The sequence below is a fragment of the Nerophis lumbriciformis genome, linkage group LG11 (genome assembly GCF_033978685.3).
Source record: "Nerophis lumbriciformis linkage group LG11, RoL_Nlum_v2.1, whole genome shotgun sequence".
NCBI classification, from domain to species: domain Eukaryota; kingdom Metazoa; phylum Chordata; class Actinopteri; order Syngnathiformes; family Syngnathidae; genus Nerophis; species Nerophis lumbriciformis.
In genome coordinates, this window is record NC_084558.2 from 14,005,640 (window position 1) to 14,026,069 (window position 20,430).

General features: G+C 38.9%; 1 protein-coding gene across 2 annotated transcripts; it reads left to right on the top strand.

Moving 5' to 3' along the window:
• The first annotated feature begins 2,686 nt into the window (after positions 1-2,686).
• Positions 2,687-19,839, top strand: ercc4 (excision repair cross-complementation group 4). Of its 2 annotated transcripts, XM_061967290.1 has the most exons (11): positions 2,687-3,085; positions 3,157-3,337; positions 9,167-9,362; positions 13,463-13,670; positions 13,753-13,933; positions 15,765-15,896; positions 15,985-16,089; positions 16,193-16,799; positions 17,897-17,989; positions 18,600-18,712; positions 18,786-19,839. In XM_061967290.1, exons 1-11 carry the CDS (start codon positions 2,909-2,911, stop codon positions 19,517-19,519), a joined length of 2,727 nt encoding a protein of 908 aa, XP_061823274.1. In that variant the 5' UTR covers positions 2,687-2,908; the 3' UTR covers positions 19,520-19,839. The 2 variants fall into 2 exon arrangements, with proteins under 2 accessions (XP_061823274.1, XP_061823275.1); XM_061967291.1 differs by lacking the exon at positions 2,687-3,085 and having other exon boundaries at positions 3,194-3,337; positions 9,310-9,362.
• Positions 19,840-20,430: the final 591 nt, after the last annotated feature.

Here is a 20,430-nt window from a genome sequence, read left to right on the forward strand (position 1 = left end):
TGGGATTAAATTCACTGCAATGGTCCTGTGAGGAGTAGGACAGATCAGGTATTGTAATTATAGCATCTCTAATATATATTTAGTGATCATTTACCAGAGGAGGACGTCAAAGACTCAGTGGAACACATTTATGGTGACAATGTTCTAGTGTTTCAATACTTTGTAAAGTTTCAGCAATGAACATTCACACTTTGTTCTTTCAAGGGCAAGTTGATGAACTAGAAAAGCAAGATGGCGTTGATGAAACAACCTGAAGAGACTCGCCTTTTTCCATAATTATAAGTAACAAATGGGAACATTTGAAAAGCCGGACGTTGTGTCGTTTGCACCCTCAGGCTGGCGGTAACGCCACATGAAGGTGACATGACACCACACAGTTCTCATGCCAGTCAGTCAATTACAGCGTTTTCATCGTCAACGATATGTCCGTCTTGTCGCTCTGCATTCGCAATGTAGATTACGCTTCTGCTAGTGTTTAGACTGGGAGAATCGATTACTGATTCAAGGGCAAAAATAAACATGTGTCAATCATGAAAAATGTAATAAACCGTTTCTTGTACACATTTTTGGAAATGATTGTATCTGCCTTTACATCTCTTCATGGTCTTACACCAGCCTGATTTTTCTGGGTTGTCGCATTTGTGGATGCCATCTCCTTGTAACACTCTCAAGATAAACATCAATTCCGTCTTTTATTATTGCTATTAGTTGTATTTAAATGGGACAATATACTTATTGAACTACTCAAAATGTGAATTGTCCAACTTTATTTCATTTTTGTACAAATTGTCATTTGAGTAATAGGACTGAAAGTGTATTGACAGGAAGAACACTGCAGTGATTGAACATTTCTTTTGAATAAAAAAATATCAAGAAGTAATTTAGCAAAGAGGACTGAGCTGAGATTGTTGAGTTATACCTTTTGGTTGTTTATATATTGTCCTATTTTTTTTTTTCAGTTATTACTTCACTAGAAGCTCCTAGAATAAATATTAAGAGAAATTTGCCACACATACAAACAAACACAGGAATAGTACTTGAGCGTTTTTGGTGCCTGTTCTGTTTTGTATTTTCTATTTTAGCTGACTTTTTTTTCTGTCATTTTAGTGATGTTCACACATGAGCCCCAGCGTTCACTTGTAAGCGCGAACAGACCCCGAGAAGATTTTGACACAAAATGCTGTGCAAATAGCTCGGAATGCTATTTTTATTTGACATTACAATATACCGTTTTTAGATTTTATTATTTAAAAAATTATAAAAAAATATACAACAGTATTTGTCATTTTGCATCATATTGGTGTAAGTAGGTTTTTTTGGTTTTTTTTATTTTTTATATTTTAAACCACCAGATAGCATGCTTGCATTTTTTTCAATCGCATTACATAACAATCCATTTTTTTAAACAGTATTTTTTATTTAAAAATATTTAAAATCATAAAAATATGTTGTTATAATTATTATAAGATCATATAAAGTATGTGTCATTGTGCATCATATTAAAGTAAAGGTTCTGCTTAAATATTTCACACCACCAGATAGCGTGCTTATATTTTTTCAATCGCATTACGTAACAATCAACTTTTTTAAACAGTATTTTTTATTTAAAAATATTTTAAATCATAAAAATATGTTGTTATAATTAGTATAAGATCATATACAGTATTTGTCATTGTGCATCATATTAAAGTAAAGGTTCTATATATTACACCACCAGATAGCGTGCTTACATTTTGTCAACCGCAATACGTAACAATTAACTTTTTTAAACAGTATTTTTTATTAAAAAAATATTCAAAATCAGAAAAATCTGTTGTTATAAATATCATAAGATCATATAAAGTTTTTGTCATTGTGCATCATATTAAAGTAAAGGTTCTGCTTAAAGATAGCGTGTATGCATTTTTTCTATCGCATTACGTAACAATCAAGTTTTTTAAACAGTATTTCTTTCTCAAAAATATTCAAAATCATAAAAATATGTTGTTCTAATTATTATAAGATCATATAAAGTATTTGTCATTGTGCATCATATTAAAGTAAATGTTCTGCTTATCCGAGGTCGGGTCGCGGGGGCAGCAGCCTAAGCAGGGAAGCCCAGACTTCCCTCTCCCCAGCCACTTCGTCCAGCTCCTCCCGGGGGATCCCGAGGCGTTCCCAGGCCAGCCGGGAGACATAGTCTTCCCAACGTGTCCTGGGTCTTCCCAACGTGTCCTGGGTCTTCCTCGTGGAGAGGAGCCAGATGAGGTGGTTTGGGCATCTGGTCAGGATGCCACCCGAGCGCCTCCCTAAGGAGGTGTTTAGGGCATGTCCGACCGGTAGGAGGCCACGAGGAAGACCCAGGACACGTTGGGAAGACTATGTCTCCCGGCTGGCCTGGGAACGCCTCGGGATCCCCCGGGAGGAGCTGGACGAAGTGGCTGGGGAGAGGGAAGTCTGGGCTTCCCTGCTTAGGCTGCTGCCCCCGCGACCCGACCTCGGATAAGCGGAAGAAGATGGATGGATGGATGGTTCTGCTTAAATATATTATGCCCTTAGATAGCGTGCTTACATTTTTTAATCGCATTACGTAACAATCAACTTTTTTAAACAGTATTTTATATATAAAAACATTTAAAATCATAATAATATGTAATTATACTTATTATAAGATCATATAAAGTATTTGTCATTGTGCATCATAAAGTAAAGGTTCTGCTTAAATATATTATACCACTAGATGGCGTGCTTATGTATTTTCAATCTCAATACATCTTCGTTGATCTGGTAGCGTCACGTGACCAGAAGTGCCGCGTCCAAACATTCAAACAGGCGCCATGTTAGCAGCCACAGTAGTCTTTGCAATGTTTTGTACTGCCTTTAGCTGACGTCCCTGCATAGTAGGGCAATTCTTGTCTCTGGTTCCACTATGGCTGGTCCTTCGCTTGAATTCGAGACCGAAATGTTCCTAAGTTTGTTGGACAGCGACGGGCTGCTGGTGGTGGCGGAAGGAATGGGAATAGACCGCGTCCTGCTGCAGTTCATGCGGGTGTACTCGGAGCAGGGCAGCCTGGTGCTGCTGCTCAACACAACCACACCTGAACAGGTCGGCGACACGCACATTAACCAACACTTTAACGCATCATTGCGTCAACTCGCCCGTCTTTTCTCCATCAGGAGTACTTCACGGAGCAGTTGCGAGTCGAGGGGGTCACACACTTGCCCAGGACGGTGACCAGCGAGGTCCAAGGCACCGAGCGGTACAGCGTGTACACCGATGGAGGAGTGCTCTTTGTCACCAGCAGAATCCTGGTGGTCGACTTCCTGACAGACCGCATCCCTGCTCATCTTATATCAGGTAAGCATGTATGCGTCACAGCAAGTAGAGATGGGCAGATCAGTCCAAATAAAATCGAATGCTACAAAACAAAATAAAAAAACAACGATGGATCAGTTCGTAGTTTGCTTCTGCGCATGTCCAATTTGTCGAGGTCAAAGTTCGGGAGGGATAAACAAAGGCAGCGACTCCATTCTTTTTCTGGTAGTTAGTTATATATTTCAGAATTTTTGTTTATTCCGTGTCCAAAAATGTGCGCAGTTGTGGGATGTTCGAATAGTACATATCACCTCACAAGATGGAAACAAACAATGTGTGACAATCATGAGTGTTATTTTAAATATGGTGATCTCACCATATGGTATCATTAAAATACAAACATTAAGGCTGACCTGTTGTGAAATTAAAAAAAAAAGTTAAATTACCAATGATTGTCATGCACACACGAAATTATTCTCTGCATTTGATGGGAGCAGTGGGCAGCAGCGGTGGCCGTGCCCGGGAATCATTTTTGGTAATTTAACCCACAATTCCAACCTTTGATGCTGAGTGCCAAGCAGGGAGGTAATGGGTCCCATTTTTATAGTCTTTGGTATGACTCAGCCAGGGTTTGAACTCACAACCTACCGATCTGAGGGCAGACACTCTAACCACTAGGCCACTGAGTGTTTGTAACACCAAGGTACATGCCTATATCAAAGTGCATGTTTGTAATACCAAGGTACATGCCTATATCAAAGTGCATGTTTGTAATACCAAGGTACATGCCTATATCAAAGTACATGTTTGTAACACCAAGGCACATGCCTATATCAAAGTACATGTTTGTAACACCAAGGTAAATGCCTATAACCTACTCAGTGGCCTAGTGGTTAGAGTGTCCGCCCTGAGATTGGTAGGTTGTGAGTTCAAACCCTGGCCGAGTCATACCAAAGACTATAAAAATGGGACCCATTACCTCCCTGCTTGACACTCAGCATCAAGGGTTGGAATTCGGGGTTAAATCACCAAAAATGATTCCCCTCACCTCCCAGGGGGTGAACAAGGGGATGGGTCAAATGCAGAGGACACATTTCGCCACACCAAGTGTGTGTGTGACAATCATTGGAACTTTAACTATATCAAAGTACACCAAGGTACATGCCTATATCAAAGTGCATGTTTGTAACACCAAAGTACATGCCTATATCAAAGGGCATGTTTGTAACACCAAGGCACATGCCTTTATTATGCCTATATCAAAGTACATGTTTGTAACACCAAGGTACATGCCTATATCAAAGTGCATGTTTTTAACACCAAGGTACATGCCTATATCAAAGTATATGTTTGTAACACCAAGGTACATGCCTATATCAAAGTACGATGTGTGTAGCACCAAGGCACATGCCTATATCAAAGTACATGTTTGTAACACCAAGGTACATGCCTGTATCAAAGTACATGTTTGTAACACCAAGGTACATGCCTATATCAAAGTACATGTTTGTAACACCAAGGTACATGCCTATATCAAAGTACACGTTTGTAGTACCAAGGCACATGCCTATATCAAAGTACATGTTTGTAACACCAAGGTACATGCCTATATCAAAGTACATGTTTGTAACACCAAGGTACATGCCATCATTTTCTCCTACCCAACTGTCAGAAATAGAGAGAGGGTTTGGCAAAAAGTTACAAGTGTCTTTTACCAACAAAGTTTTTTGGTAGTCCTCAACCTTTTCGTCGTTCACCTCTTGTCTGGTTTTCTTGGCTTTTACTCCTATTTCCCACGCAGCAAAAGCCCTGGCAGCAAGATCTTTTTTTATTTCCAGACGCCTTTAGTCCACAACAACGCAAATGGTCTTTCAATGAGTCAACACTCCATCGCATAAAATACTCAAAGTCGACATTTACTTCCAAATCAGCACCACTGGATAATAAGGAAGCCATTTTCTGGGTTTGTTTATCCCTCTCGACCTTTGACCCGTCAAAAAAAAGAGTCTCGCGAGAACGAGCCTGCTGAATCCTCAAACAGGTCCATTGGCTGTCAATTAAATCCTTAGGCTTTTACCCTAAAAGCAAGTCAGTGTCTAATAACTTATTCCATCACTTTGTAAACAATATATCACTGTAACAACAGCAGCAACAAAAGATTAAACAGAAAATAATTAGGGTTGTGTGATGTAGACAATATACAACATGAATGATAAACACGATAAAGCTTTTAATACCATCAAGGTATTGTGTTAATGCATGTTGATGACGCCTTCTGTCTGTGTCTTACATATTTGTCTGCAGAAAGCTTACACTGCACACCATATCAGTTTTATTTGCCCTCAAGAAGAGACACAGATCGGATATTTTTTACCAGTCCAAACACTCCAAAGTGCTTAAAGTCTGATCTTTTTATATCAGATTCAAGCCACATCAGGATCTGATTGGAATTTGATCTTTTCAAATGTGACTACAGTCTAAACGCAATGCGATCTGATTGCGACTTTTTACGACCTCTTTGGACAAATTACACCATTTGTGTGCGCAGCACGATCACTTTCCTTTTTGCAGTTCTCTTCTTACTCCTCCTGCAGTTATTTTCCATCATCTGCCTACTTACTCTACACAACAGCCACAGCACAAACTCATTAACAGTGATTTGTCCTCATTACGTCCTAATGTCCTTGTGTTCTGTTGAAATGAGCCGCTTCGTCGAAAAAAGCTACCAGCGGTGTTTATCAAAAAAAGTGTTTATAAAAAATTATGCCATAAGTTTTGAGATATAGATATCGAATGAAATTTATTATAAAATAATCACTTAATTGTTGACAAGTCAACTCTTCATCTACAAGAGTAGCTCATTTCGACAGATCAACTTCAGGTCTACTTCCTTTGTATACACTTTATCGAATTGCACATTCAAGTGACGTCGGGACGACGTTGGGACCTGTGCGTGTTTATACTGAAGTCTGATAAAGATCACATTTTATTTGCAGCGCAAACAGTCAGCTGGAAAACATCAAATCTCACACAATCAGATTAGCGCCACTTTGGTCTGCAGTGTAAACATAGTCAAAGTCATCCTCCACAAAATGCACCGTCATCGCTAGTGAGTCAGTGGGTGACTAATCTTTGTCGCCATGGCGGCAAATAAACACTGTTTTTCAAATGTAACATTATCACTGGAGGACAATGTATAGCTAAACATGCTACACCACACACCGTAGAAGGATGTGGCAATAAGCCACACTAACTAGCTATGTAAACAGGGGTGGGCAGATAGATGCAAATATCGACAGGAACCATACATAGTATAGTATCAGTATATGGTTGTCACCACAGTGATCAGATTGATATTTTTTAATATTTCAAAATGTGTTTTTTTGGTTGTTTTTGTTCATGTTAACAAACTCAGGACCTAGGAGGGCTCAGAGTACAAAAACACAAAGGATTTCATTGAGAGCCAATTGTAGTTTTTGCTTATGTTTAATTATTTGGCACTATTTTGCTGAAAATAGTGTATCTAATAGAGGGGATATGCACCTTGTTGCTTTTTTATCCTGCACTACCATGAGCTTATGTAACAAAATGTTGTTCTTATGTGCGCTGTAAAGTTCACATTTGAATGACAATAAAAAAGGAAGTCTAAGTCTAATTGAAATATTTAAACAATTTTGTTATACTGTCATCCTGTGTTATTATCTGATTAAGTTGTGATCAAAATGTAATCATTCAATGTTCTTACATAGCATGATATATTAACTGTAATTTAGCAAGTAGATTATTAGTTCTGAGAAAGTAATACAACTGGAAATGACGCAATATGTTACCGCATACGTCAGCAGTAGCCAAATTAGGAGCCTTTGTAAAACGTTTTGAAATAGTTCTATTATCATTTATATGCAAAATAATATATTGCGATTAATGTTGTTATCGCGCAAGGTCTGATCTATTTTAGGCCACATCGCCCATCCCAAAAGAGAACAAAAAATGATTGACTTAATCACGTCAGTATCGATACAATACTCCTGGCTGATACTGTCAATATTTAAATCCATCCACTTTTCCCTACCACATACTCACAAGCCACATCATTACAGTTGGTATCCCTGCACAGTCTAATGACATAGTTACAAGATGTGTGCCAAATATTATGTCAACAATAATAATCCTCAGCCAGTGTCAAGAGTAGTACTGGTGTTGTCCATTCACCCATCTTGTCCTCATTATTGCCACAGGCGAGCTGGACCGGTCACCATTCAATTACAAAGCATTAACCAAAACCAGAGACATGTGATTAGTCTCCAGGAAAAGCGACATCTTCTCCTTTTTTAATGTTTTTATCCACTAATAAATACCTTCCTTCCCTTTCTGGTCCACAAACCATTTTTTAAGAAGCCCTTGAATATAAATGACAGAGATAATTCAAAAACAAAACTAGTAGATTGAAATGACACTGCATAAACTGCATCTTACTTGTATAATGCTATTTTTAGACCAGATATGAATTGCACTTTCTGTGGAATAATTTTTTCAAATAACTAAATTAAGAGCTTTTTTCTGGGAAGCATTACTTCTGTATTGATTAAAATACTTATGTTAAAAGGAAACTGCACTTTTAGGGGAATTTTGCCTATCGTTCACAATCATTATGAAAGACTTGACAACATATGTATTTTTTCCTTAATGCATTCTAACTCATAAATAAGGCTTACTCTTAACATGTCCGAAAAGGAGTAGTGAGACGCAAGGCTTCTTTAATCCTACCCCTTTTCCACATCAGAGCACTTACTAACACATACAGTATGTTTACTTATTTTATTTTTCTGACACAATTTACATTAGTGACTTTTTATCACAGCAGTTCTTGTAAAAGATAATTAAGTCAGTTATGATTAAAATAGTGACACAAAGAATTTCTATTTTTCAATAATGTTCAAGACGTTTCTCAAATTAATTTTTCCTTGTACTTTTAATTTGAACAACCTCTTAAACTGGATCGTATTAGTACATTGTTTGACTTCTTTGCACAATCCATTCCATAATTTTATTTCCACATAGTGATATGCTAAAGGTGTTAAGTGTTGTACGTGCAAACACATGTTTTAACTTAGTTTTTCCTTTAAGGTTATACTTTTCTTCTTTTGTTGAGAAAAAATATTTTACATTCTTGGGTAGCAGATTAGTTTGCTTTGTAAACAATTTAGTTGTTTGCAAATGAACCAAATCATTGAATGTGAATATTTTTGTTTAAACATTTTTCTTTTCCATCCATCGATCTATGGATGGATGGGGAAAAAAATAAAATATATATATATATATATTTTTTATATGACGGCATGTGAAGGGATAAAAGGACCTGGTAGAAATTAATTGTGTTAAAAAAATTATTAAAATTTAAATTTTAATTCATTTTAATTAAAAATTAAAAAAAAAACATTTTTTAATCAAACAAATTAACAAAAGTTATTGTGTGAGTGATGTATGTTAATTACAAACTGAAATGTTCAGTTTACCTCTCAATTGTGACTAATATAGACATTTGTTAATTATATTTACCTAAACCACCGTTGGCAATACTTGTAGACATTAGTGGTCTTATATTTTTGTGTTAAAAAAAGCTAGCGATATACAGCTAATGATAATAGTTAATAGCTCTGCTTCTTCCTCCTCCTTTTCAGATATGTTGTCACTTTTTAACAATGTCAGTTTAAGCATTGCTATGAAAAGACACATTTTTAGATTGCAAAGGTTTACGTAAAGTTGTCTCTGCCCTTATCAGCAGAGAGTAACTGACAGAAGCAATTTCTTAGCTTTACCTTTGAAAATCCAATGCACATATCTTTTGCGTTCTTCCCACTTCCTGTCAAGGCATCCTGGTGTACCGCGCTCACAAAATCATTGAGTCGTGTCAGGAAGCGTTCATCCTGCGGCTGTTCCGACAGAAGAACAAGACAGGTTTCATCAAAGCCTTCACTGACAAAGCCACTGCCTTTTCCTCTGGGTTCTGCCAGGTGGAGCGTGTGATGAGGAACCTCTTTGTCAAGAAGCTCTACCTCTGGCCCAGGTATGTACATTCCCCCAAAAAGGCCAAGTTTAGTTTGATTTCATTTTCGAAATTGCGCCAGATCTGCTCTGTATTATACATAAAGCAACAATTGGATTAACTAAATAACATGCCTGTATTTTGACTTGCTTTCTTTTTATTGCTTTCTCTAATAAAAAGTGGTGGTTATTAAATGTATCTCTCAAGGAGTGAGCATATGCTGTTAAAAGATTACAAGAAATAATAAAGCATACAAAAACAGTGGAAAACGAGACACAGCACTTTATGGAGGGTAATTTGTATTTTTATTACCAAAGCTTTCTTTGGACACTGAATTATTTGCATTGTAATTTTATAAATTATACTTTTTTTACATTAAATTATGCGGACAATTTCATTGTATAAAAGTTATGTTTAAATATTACATTTGTTAAAACTGGAAGTGAGTTTTGATTTCTGTCCTAAATGTTTATAAACTAAATTTTAAATCACTGTATTGTAATAAACTGTATTTTTAAACATGCACATTTTGCTCAGGGAGTTTTATTCAATAAAATTGTCAGCATAATTTGATGTAGAAATAAATTACCAAAAATCAGTTTGATAAATTCAGTGTCCAAAAAAACACAATAACCTCCATATGTTTCAGCAGATTACCTTCAAATTTCTAGCAGGTCCTTTTATCCCTTCACATGCCGTCATATGAAAAATATAAAATTAAGTTTTTGCCAAAATAAAAATATAAATTTCATGTAATTTTATCTACAAGTGCTATTGTTCTTAAATTCTACTAAATAACTTCTGCACATGTGTGACAATTACTAGGGATGTCCCGATCCGATATTTGGATCGGATCGGCTGCCGATATTTGCCAAAAAATGCGTATCGGCAAGGCATGGGAAAATGCCGATCCAGATCTAGTTTAAAAAAAACAAACTCCGGTCCGTGTTTTCCAACGCACCGATTTAAATAATACTTTCCACTTTTCTGCTGCTCCCTAATTTCCGTTCCGCATTTTCCAGCACACCTTCAACACATCCACAGGTCTGTGAATTCTCACGCAATTGCTTTTAGCTGCTGGCAGTACACGACAGGCTCTTCTCACTCTTTCCTGTGTCTCCCTCTCACAGACAGCAAGCGCACCTTCTTACACACGTCACATACTGTCACGACATACGTCACATACGTATACGTCCTCTCCCAGCAGAGAGGTAGCAGGATGGCTAACGTTAGCTGTGATGCTAGCGCAGCCGTGTGAGCAATGCTCCCTCTAAGGTGCTCGCCTGTGCAATTGCGCACTGTTTAAGCGTCCTCTGCGCATAGCAAATCTATGCCACGCACAAAATCAAATTAAAAAATAAGCGCATAACAATTTTCGACACACGGACACGACAGAGAAAACAGTTTTCGTCATCATTGTTCAAATAGTGTAACGTCTGTCAAGACGCTGATCTCCATTCGGTGCCACACGCCCACACCATCAAAATGCCGAGGCAAAAATTTCCACATCAACACCATATGAACAAATTAGTGATATTTTTAGTTGTGATTTCCTTCTCTGCATGAAAGTTTAAAAGTAGCATATATTAATGCAGTATGAAGAAGAATGTTTTAATGTAGACATGCAAGCCTTGAAAGAAAATTTTGAAAATCAAGACTACATTTCCTGCAAATGGGTGCATTTCTACCCTATATTTTAACTTTAGATTTATTCTCATATCAAACTCTTTTGGCTGTCTTTTTGACACTTACATTCGGCGCCCCCCTCCTCCACACCCTGGATTATAAATAATGTAAATAATTCAATGTGATTATCTTGTGTGATGACTGTATTATGATGATAGTATATATCTGATAGTATATATCTGTATCATGAATCAATTTAAGTGGACCCCGACTTAAACAAGTTGAAAAACTTATTTGGGTGTTACCATTTAGTGGTCAATTGTACGGAATATGTACTTCACTGTGCAACCTACTAATAAAAGTCTCAATCAATCAATCAAAACACATAGAATCATCATACTGCTGTGATTATATGCATCAAGTGTTCATTCAAGGCTAAGGCAAAATATCGAGATATATGTTGTGTATCGCAATATGGCCTTAAAATATCGCAATATTTAAAAAAGGCCATATCGCCCAGCCCTAGTTCAATGATGCAATTTCTGTTTGTCATGTATAATTTTGTCTATTTTGTGTTTATCCTTGAATAAACAGGTCAGTTTCTTGTTACCAACCATTGTGTATTATTCAAACTCCCCTAATTCAGCTGGCTAGTTGTTATCAAGAGTACTAAAACCCTTTTCAACATGATTCTGACAACTAAGTAGGCTAAATAACTTTAAACTTTAATACATGCTCGGATAGGCCAGTATCGGCCAGTATCGGTATCGGTCAGTATCGGATCGGAAATGCAAAAACAATATCGGTATCGGATCAGAAGTGCAAAAACCTGGATCGGGACATCCCTAACAATTACCAATGGTAAATTGTTTCTTACAACATTCTTGTGTCGTTTTATGGTGGCAAAGTGTTTTTTTAATATCTATCACCAGACAATTTGAAAGAGCATCCGAACAAATGGAAGATCCGGCAGCTTTCTTGCAGTGACGTTCGGTGAGGTTCATGACTGGTGAGGCACTGACTTCATCACAGTCAGATTTACAAACATATGAACCCTAAAGAGTATCTTATTCACCATTTGATTGGCAGCAGTTAACGGGTTATGTTTAAAAGCTCATACCAGCATTCTTCCCTGCTTGGCACTCAGCATAAAGGGTTGGGATTGGGGGTTAAATCACCAACAATTATTCCCGGGTGCGGCGCCGCTGCTGCCCACTGCTCCCCTCACATCCTAGGGGGTGAGCAAGAGGATGGGTCAAATGCAGAGGACACATTTCACCACACCTAGTGTGTGTGTGACAATCATTGGTACTTTAACTTAACTTTAACTTTACACATGCAAACTGTAGCACACAAAAAAGCACATTTAAAAAAAAAAAACGTTATTATGGTCTTACCTTTACTTATAAGTGCGGGAACAGTGGTGTTCGTGTTGGAGGAGTTGTGAATGAATGAAATATGAAATCTGTGCTGCAGTCTGCAGGTGTACCTAATGTTGTGTCCCTGCAATCGTTCACGGTTCCTCCGGTGCGAGCAATGTTGTTTTTGCACTTTTTGACTTCTTGTTGAGTGACTTTTTTTGGGTGGATTCGGTCTTGCACGTGGAGGGTTTGGGTGTGGGCTTTGGTTGGTGTGGCGCTCCCGTCGGGGGGTGCAGTCTGCGGCGGAGGGGCATTAACCGGCACCAGGAGGCGGGATTACGCGAGCCTCACACAGTGCGTCTTCGCAGCAGTTTTATGATTGCTCAGCACAAGAAATACGTTACACACATACAGTTGTTGACAAAATACACTGTACATTATATACCTCAGCTAACTAAACTATGGAAATGTATAATATAGTTCATATAGCAATACGGTCTCACTGCACAGCAGGCCAGCAGTTAGCCGAGTCTGCAATCCATGGTGAGGCACAATTGAGTGACGTGCCTCAACTGGCTGCTGATCACCGCACCGTCTCTTCTCAGTATTTGAACGGCAAATGTGAAAATTCAGCGATTTGGAATAAAAATAATCTAAAACTGGTGAAGTTAAGTGGAAAATAACTTTATAGTACAATCATTGAATACATATAACAATTAAATTTTTTTTTTTTTTTTTACATTTTTTTCTTTCCATGATGGCAGGTGAGGCCCCGCCTCACCTGCCTCTAGTGACCGCACGTCACTGCTTTCTTGTGAGGTCAACAGAGAAGCTCTTACAAGGGGAAGTGTGTTCGAGTAAAAAAAAAAAAACATGGTTGCTTGACTCCTGTCTGGGTGAATTTATTAAGATGTGGTTGTATATTGGCAATAGAGAGAAAGTTAAGTACAAACTTTAATGATACTGTTGTGCGATCAAGGACCCGCAAAGTACGAAATGTTAACTCTTGATGGAAAACATTGTCATTGTAACCTAATGAAGCATTACTAATGCAAACACTGGGCTTTCCAACAGGTCAAATGCATCTCTTCCTGCCGTCACACTGCATCTTTTTCTCTTTTCTACATTGAACAGGTTTCAAGCTTCAGTAAACACAGCACTGGACAGACACAAGCCCGATGTGGTGGAGCTCCACGTGTCACTGACACCGGCTATGAGGGCTATCCAGAGCTCTATCCTGGACATCATGAGTGCTTGTCTGAAGGAGCTGAAACGCTACAACCCCACCTTGGAGGCTGAGGATCTCTCCGTGGAGAACACGCTTAGCAATGCTTTTGACAAGGTAGCTGCAGTCCTGTTTTAATCTGTCGGTGTAAGTATATATTTTTGTGGCAGACTTATTTTCACACCATGTCATGATGCAGACCATCCGCCATTACTTGGACCCCTTGTGGCACCAGCTGGGATCAAAGACCAAGGCACTGGTTCAGGACCTGAAAGTACTCCGGGTTCTGCTGCTCTACCTCACTCAGTACGACTGTGTCACCTTCCTCAATCTGCTTGAGTCCCTCCGCTCCAGTCAAAAGAACTTTGGCTCCAATTCAGGTAATTTAACAGACTCTGTCCGTGTGCTAGGATGCATTAATTTCTGCTTTTTTAAGTGTGTTTCAATTAGTTTTTTAAAAATCTTTATTTATATATTTTTATGTATTTAAATACAGGAATACCTCAACGTGCAAGCATAATTGGCTTCTTCGACAGAGCTCTTGACTCAAAACACTTATCTCAAATAAACATCTCCCATTTAATTTAATTAAAAACACTTAATTGGTGCTTCTGTCGTGAATCAAATACTTTTGAAGACAAATATGTAGCATATCTTTGCATGCAAATAAACTCCAACATTGGAGAAAAAATACATACGTAAATCTTCTGTCTTGAATAAAATATTTCTGTAAATAAAAATGTAGTATTGAGAGGTCTCTATAGTTTAGTAAGTGGATAAATGCAAGCTGTTAGGGCACCACATCTTTATCGACATGCAACTTCTGTGCTTCTTTCTTATCATACATGGTACCTTGTGTAAATTATTCCACCACAATAAGCTGCTTTTTAGTAGGAGTTTGTTTGTTGCTATTTTCTTGTTCGCTTCCCCAACTCTGCTTGATGCTTCTATTTCAAATGCTGAAATTGTTTTTTTGTGCTGCTGCCTTTTTAAACAAATTTCGCAGCGTTCCACGCCTGATGCCACCAAACCAAACTACTGACAACACTATTCGTTTCTTTGGAACGTCGTCTCACTCTGGTTTGCATTAGCATCAGTCATGTTGTGCATTGTGTGTGTGGATTTTCTTAAATAAATAAGGGCGAGGGCGGAAGGGGCAGACTATACAGGTAAAAGCCAGTAAATTAGAATATTTTGAAAAACTTGATTTATTTCAGTAATTGCATTCAAAAGGTGTAACTTGTACATTATATTTATTCATTGCACACAGACTGATGCATTCAAATGTTTATTTCATTTAATTTTGATGATTTGAAGTGGCAACAAATGAAAATCCAAAATTCCGTGTGTCACAAAATTAGAATATTACTTAAGGCTAATACAAAAAAGGGATTTTTAGAAATGTTGGCCAACTGAAAAGTATGAAAATGAAAAATATGAGCATGTACAATACTCAATACTTGGTTGGAGCTCCTTTTGCCTCAATTACTGCGTTAATGCGGCGTGGCATGGAGTCGATGAGTTTCTGGCACTGCTCAGGTGTTATGAGAGCCCAGGTTGCTCTGATAGTGGCCTTCAACTCTTCTGCGTTTTTGGGTCTGGCATTCTGCATCTTCCTTTTCACAATACCCCACAGATTTTCTATGGGGCTAAGGTCAGGGGAGTTGGCGGGCCAATTTAGAACAGAAATACCATGGTCCGTAAACCAGGCACGGGTAGATTTTGCGCTGTGTGCAGGCGCCAAGTCCTGTTGGAACTTGAAATCTCCATCTCCATAGAGCAGGTCAGCAGCAGGAAGCATGAAGTGCTCTAAAACTTGCTGGTAGACGGCTGCGTTGACCCTGGATCTCAGGAAACAGAGTGGACCGACACCAGCAGATGACATGGCACCCCAAACCATCACCCAACCATGCAAATTTTGCATTTCCTTTGGAAATCGAGGTCCCAGAGTCTGGAGGAAGACAGGAGAGGCACAGGATCCACGTTGCCTGAAGTCTAGTGTAAAGTTTCCACCATCAGTGATGGTTTGGGGTGCCATGTCATCTGCTGGTGTACTGTATATCCTTCAATTTTATTATTTTTTATAATATATTTACACAGTGTACCTATTTATTTAAAAAAAAAATGGATGCATGCAATTCCAACTGTAAATGTCTCCAATCAGTGCTCTTTATGATTAAAATACCAAAATACCATCTTCTATTTTCTCAGGGTGGCTCTTCCTGGACTCCAGTACCTCTATGTTTGTCAATGCCAGGAGCCGAGTGTACCGCATCCCAGAAAGCAAGAAGAAACTTAAAGTAGGATCCGAAGCGGAGAAAAATCAACCATCCCTCACTTCAGGTGTTGCTGAACAGACCTTAGGAAACAAAAGACAATGAAGTCATGCTTGTGTTTAATATTGAAATTAGTAACAGAGCGTGTGTTTCAGAGTCTAAGCGGGAGCTGGTGCTTGAGAAGAGCCCAAAGTGGGAAGCTCTTACTGATGTCCTGCAGGAGATTGAGAGGGAAAACAAGAGCTCTCCGCTTAAACCAGGTTAGAATTAGGATACAATTGTTGTGTTCGTGCATTGCTCTGTACTGCCATTTTAGCCCATTTTTATTTTAATACAATATAAACTGTAACAAACTACTTTCAGGTCGTGTGCTAATCTGTGCAAGTGATGACAGGACATGTGCCCAACTGCAGCAGTACATCAGGCATGGCACTGAATGGCTCCTGAACAGATTATACAGACGCACCATTGCTAAACGAGACCCATCAGCTGCCTGTGCTTTTAATGTGGCAACACGCAAAAAAGGCAACGGCTTCCTCAAAGGCGGTTCGAAGGGGAAGGGCCAAGGGAGGCCCAAAGGGAAGGAGCCTATGCGGAAAAAAAAGTCCATTAAGACCAGACCGTCCCTGACCTTGACACAGATGGTTAGGAAAGATCAGACTAATGAACCAGTAATGATGGGCAGCAGTGAGGATGACATGCCTGAAGAAGAAGAAGAAGAAGAAGAAGAAGAAGAAGACGAGTCAGAAGATGAGACCCTGAAGCTAGATTTGTCATCTGATGCTTACTACGCTGTACTGAAGGAGCCCCTGATGGTCATTCACCCCCTAAAGGGCTGCACAGATCCCCACAGCCTGACTAGGGTGCTGCATGAAGTGGAACCCACTTTTGTGGTGCTTTACGATGTTGAAGTCAGCTTTGTGCGCCAGCTGGAGATTTACAAAGCCTGTCGGCTTGGAAAAGCACTCAGGTGTGTGAATATGAAGTCATTATTACCTCCAAGTAAGTTCTTTTTTCATTTGGGATGCTCCGATCAGGGTTTTATGCTGCCTGATTCCGATCATCAATGAGGGGGATCGGCCGTTACCAATACCAATACTGATTACATGTCACACTTTTTAACTATTTATTTTTCGTATATATCAACACAATAATTAAACTAGTTTGTCGTAATGAAGGTGATTATTATTAACTAAGGAGAGCGGCTCCACATTGTGTATGGAGAAACTTAATTAGTAACTAGCTGCTTGTTAGCCGGGGGCATACTTGCCAACCCTCCCGATTTTCCCGGGAGACTCCCGAATTTCAGTAAATTAATCGGCAATGTTGATTACATACTTTAGCACGAAAATCATCTGATACTAATTGATGAATGATCGATCTACACATCCCGAGTTTTCATCAGTTTTGTTCTTTGCCTCCATATTTTTTATATAGTGCATGAATCTGTATATTTTGGTTCTTTCCAAGGATATTATTACTGTTTTTTGGTGACAATCTATTCGATGATTTCATAAACCAATATTTAAAATTTTAAAATACTATCAAACTAAATTTTACGTAGATTTAATCTAGATCGTTTTTGGCAACAGTTGAAGTTGATTATTCTATGATAATAGATCTGTAAAAAATATACATGCAGTATTGAAATCCATTTTATCAAAACCTTTTAAATATTCATAGTGGTTCTCTGCTGGCTCTACTTCCTTATATATGTTGAGGTTTGTGGCAGTTATTTTTGGTATTTATGACTGAAAGTCTGCATAATACTTAACAAGGTAAACATATATAAAAACACTGAAAACAATTTGCATGTTTATTGGTAAGTCAGGTAAAGTCAAGCCAAGTTCCATTTAGAAAATACCTAATCAAACATGGAAAATATAATTTAACATAGCCTTCATCCCTGGAAAAAACAGGTTGTATATTGTAGGTTCCTTGCATCCAGAGGAAATCCTGCATCTGGACACACTTTCTTTATGTTCCCCTTAAAATTCTACATCATAACCATTCAGTCTAGAAACACATGAACATTAGAGCCTGTTCTAATCAGCGTTTACCTTCTAGGGTGTACTTTCTCATTTATGGTGGTTCGACAGAAGAACAGAAGTACCTGACTGGGCTGTCTAAGGAGAAGAAAGCATTTGAACACCTAATTAGGTAAGAATCATTTTACTCTGGTCTTGTATTTGACTTGACTTTGTATTTATTCATGTTAGTGTTAGCATCTAACTCACTTTGATACATTTTGTACATATAAATACACTAAAACCCTTCCAATGTATGTCAATGTATGCTAAACTATCCAGCTAAACATCCACATATGTACTTTGTGTATAGGTGACAAAACAAACCAGTGTAGAGTCTAATGCAGTGCTTCATAAACTGTGGTACTATGGGCCCCATCTTGTGGTACACAAATAATCAATCAAATATTCAAACACAGTGTTACTGTTCAAACTGTGTGTAATGTTACAGTGGCCAAATATATTGAATATGCTTGTTAAATAAAACCTCTGCCTTGTTTTTAATTAATATTTAGGCATATTATGCTACTGTATTTTACTGTTAGTCATTATCATGGTACTTGAAGAGCCAAGTGTTTTCTGAGGTGGTACTTGGTGAAAAAAGTTTGAGAACCATTGATCTAAAGTACATCTTATTAATTTATGCCAAGGAGCAATACAAAAATCAAGCTGTTGGCTGAAAATGGCTCTTGGTACGCACTTTAGACACCCCTCATCTAACTGGTCTGATTCTGATTGTGCAGAGAAAAAGCAACTATGGTCATCCCAGAGGAGAGGGAGGGCCGAGAAGACACCAATTTGGACCTTGCAAGGAATTTGGAGCCTGCCAATGCCACCACCAACACTCGCAAAGCAGGCAAGTCTTTTTATTTGTGTATAATCTCAAGACTTTTGTGGTCCGTTGCCCTGACGTATTGGTGTTTACCCAGGAGGTCAGGACCAGCCCAAAGTACCTTTACGGGTCATCGTAGACATGCGTGAGTTTCGTAGTGAACTCCCCTCCTTGCTTCACCGCCGGGGCCTGGACATCGAGCCTGTCACTTTGGAAGTAGGTGACTACATCTTGACGCCAGACGTGTGTGTGGAGCGCAAGAGCGTCAGCGATCTCATTGGCTCGTTGCAGAGCGGTCGCCTGTACACCCAGTGCCTCTCCATGAGCCGCTATTACAAAAAGCCAGTGCTGCTCATCGAGTTTGACCCAGCAAAACCCTTTTCCTTAACAGGCCGGTCCGATTTCCGCCACGAGATATCGTCCAATGACATTTCCTCCAAACTCACCTTACTCACGTTGCATTTCCCACGCCTCCGCATTCTCTGGTGCCCCTCCCCCCATGCCACTGCCGAGCTCTTTTTGGAGCTGAAGCAAGGTCGCTTAGAACCAGATGCTGCAGCGGCTCAAGCGGTCACGGCCGAATCAGACACTGTGGCTGAATCGACAGAGCTCTACAATGCCGGGCCTTACGACTTTCTGCTCAAGATGCCAGGGGTCAGCACAAAAAACTTCCGAGGTCTTATAAAAAATGCTAATAGCCTGGCGGACTTAGCCGGACTCGGTCAGGACAAGCTAGCAGAAATACTTGGAAATGCAAGCAATGCCAGGTTGCTCTATGAGTTCCTGCATAATGTTGCAGGTGTTAAAGCTCCAGCACACAGAATCAAATAGACTCCACCCCCTCAGACTTATATAACATGTTAAGTCTCAGGCTATTTTTTTCTCCAACTTGAATGTAAAGCTGGAACTGAAGTAAATAATGCAATTTACTCTAGATTAATAATACATTAAGAAAGACATATTTCTTCAAAAAAGAGGTGCTGTTTTGTGTTGTTTTTTTTTTTACATTTGCTGCGTATTTTATCATGTTAAGTGTAAAATATTTACCATGCACACATTGAACTATACTCATTGAAAATAAATATTGCATTTAACTGGAAGGATTTTACATTGATAAAACATTTCTTAAAAATAAATGATATTTTTCTACATTTGCTGTGTTTTCTCTACCTAAGTGTCAAAAATGTACAGGTTTTTTCAAAATGGTGAGTGCTTAGTGATACACACTAACCACCCTCAATCATCGCCATCTTGGCTGCCATGCTAAAAGGATGGACTTAAGTGTGGCCCTGGGGCCATTTTTTAATTGGTCATCGGTATGTACTAAAAATAGTAATATAAGGTATTACAATTGACTTGCTTAGAGTTGGCGAGCGGCCGAGGGGGGAGTCGACTCTCTTGGTTGCTTTGTTGGGTCTGCTCCTGTCTCTGACCATGCTCACCCCACCCCAGCAGACGATGGTGTGGAACACTGCAAAGGCCACCGCAGTGTATATGTTTTTTTTTTTTTTTTACTTTTGTGGCTGTGTGTAGAAGTGGCTGGTTGCATCAGCTCTGCTCTTTTAATGTCCTTTGTGTTCTTTGATATTTCTCTCTTACACACATGTTTATGTGTGCTATGGCTATGAGTTTTTTTTCCTTCTTCCTTGGCCTCAGTCTGGACCATTCTCTCCAGGTGCCCAGGCTTAGACTCTTTTTTTTTTTCTCCCCCCCCCAGCGTTTACCTGTTTCTCACCTTTTTT

What these genes read in the sequence shown, in the direction of transcription:
- ercc4 (XM_061967290.1), top strand. Translation starts at nt 2,909, where the DNA reads ATGGCTGGTCCTTCGCTTGAATTCGAGACCGAAATGTTCCTAAGTTTG. An exon ending in TTAGCAATGCTTTTGACAAG is followed by an intron (nt 13,671 to 13,752) that starts GTAGCTGCAGTC and finishes GTCATGATGCAG; the next exon opens with ACCATCCGCCATTACTTGGA. An exon ending in GAACTTTGGCTCCAATTCAG is followed by an intron (nt 13,934 to 15,764) that starts GTAATTTAACAG and finishes CTATTTTCTCAG; the next exon opens with GGTGGCTCTTCCTGGACTCC.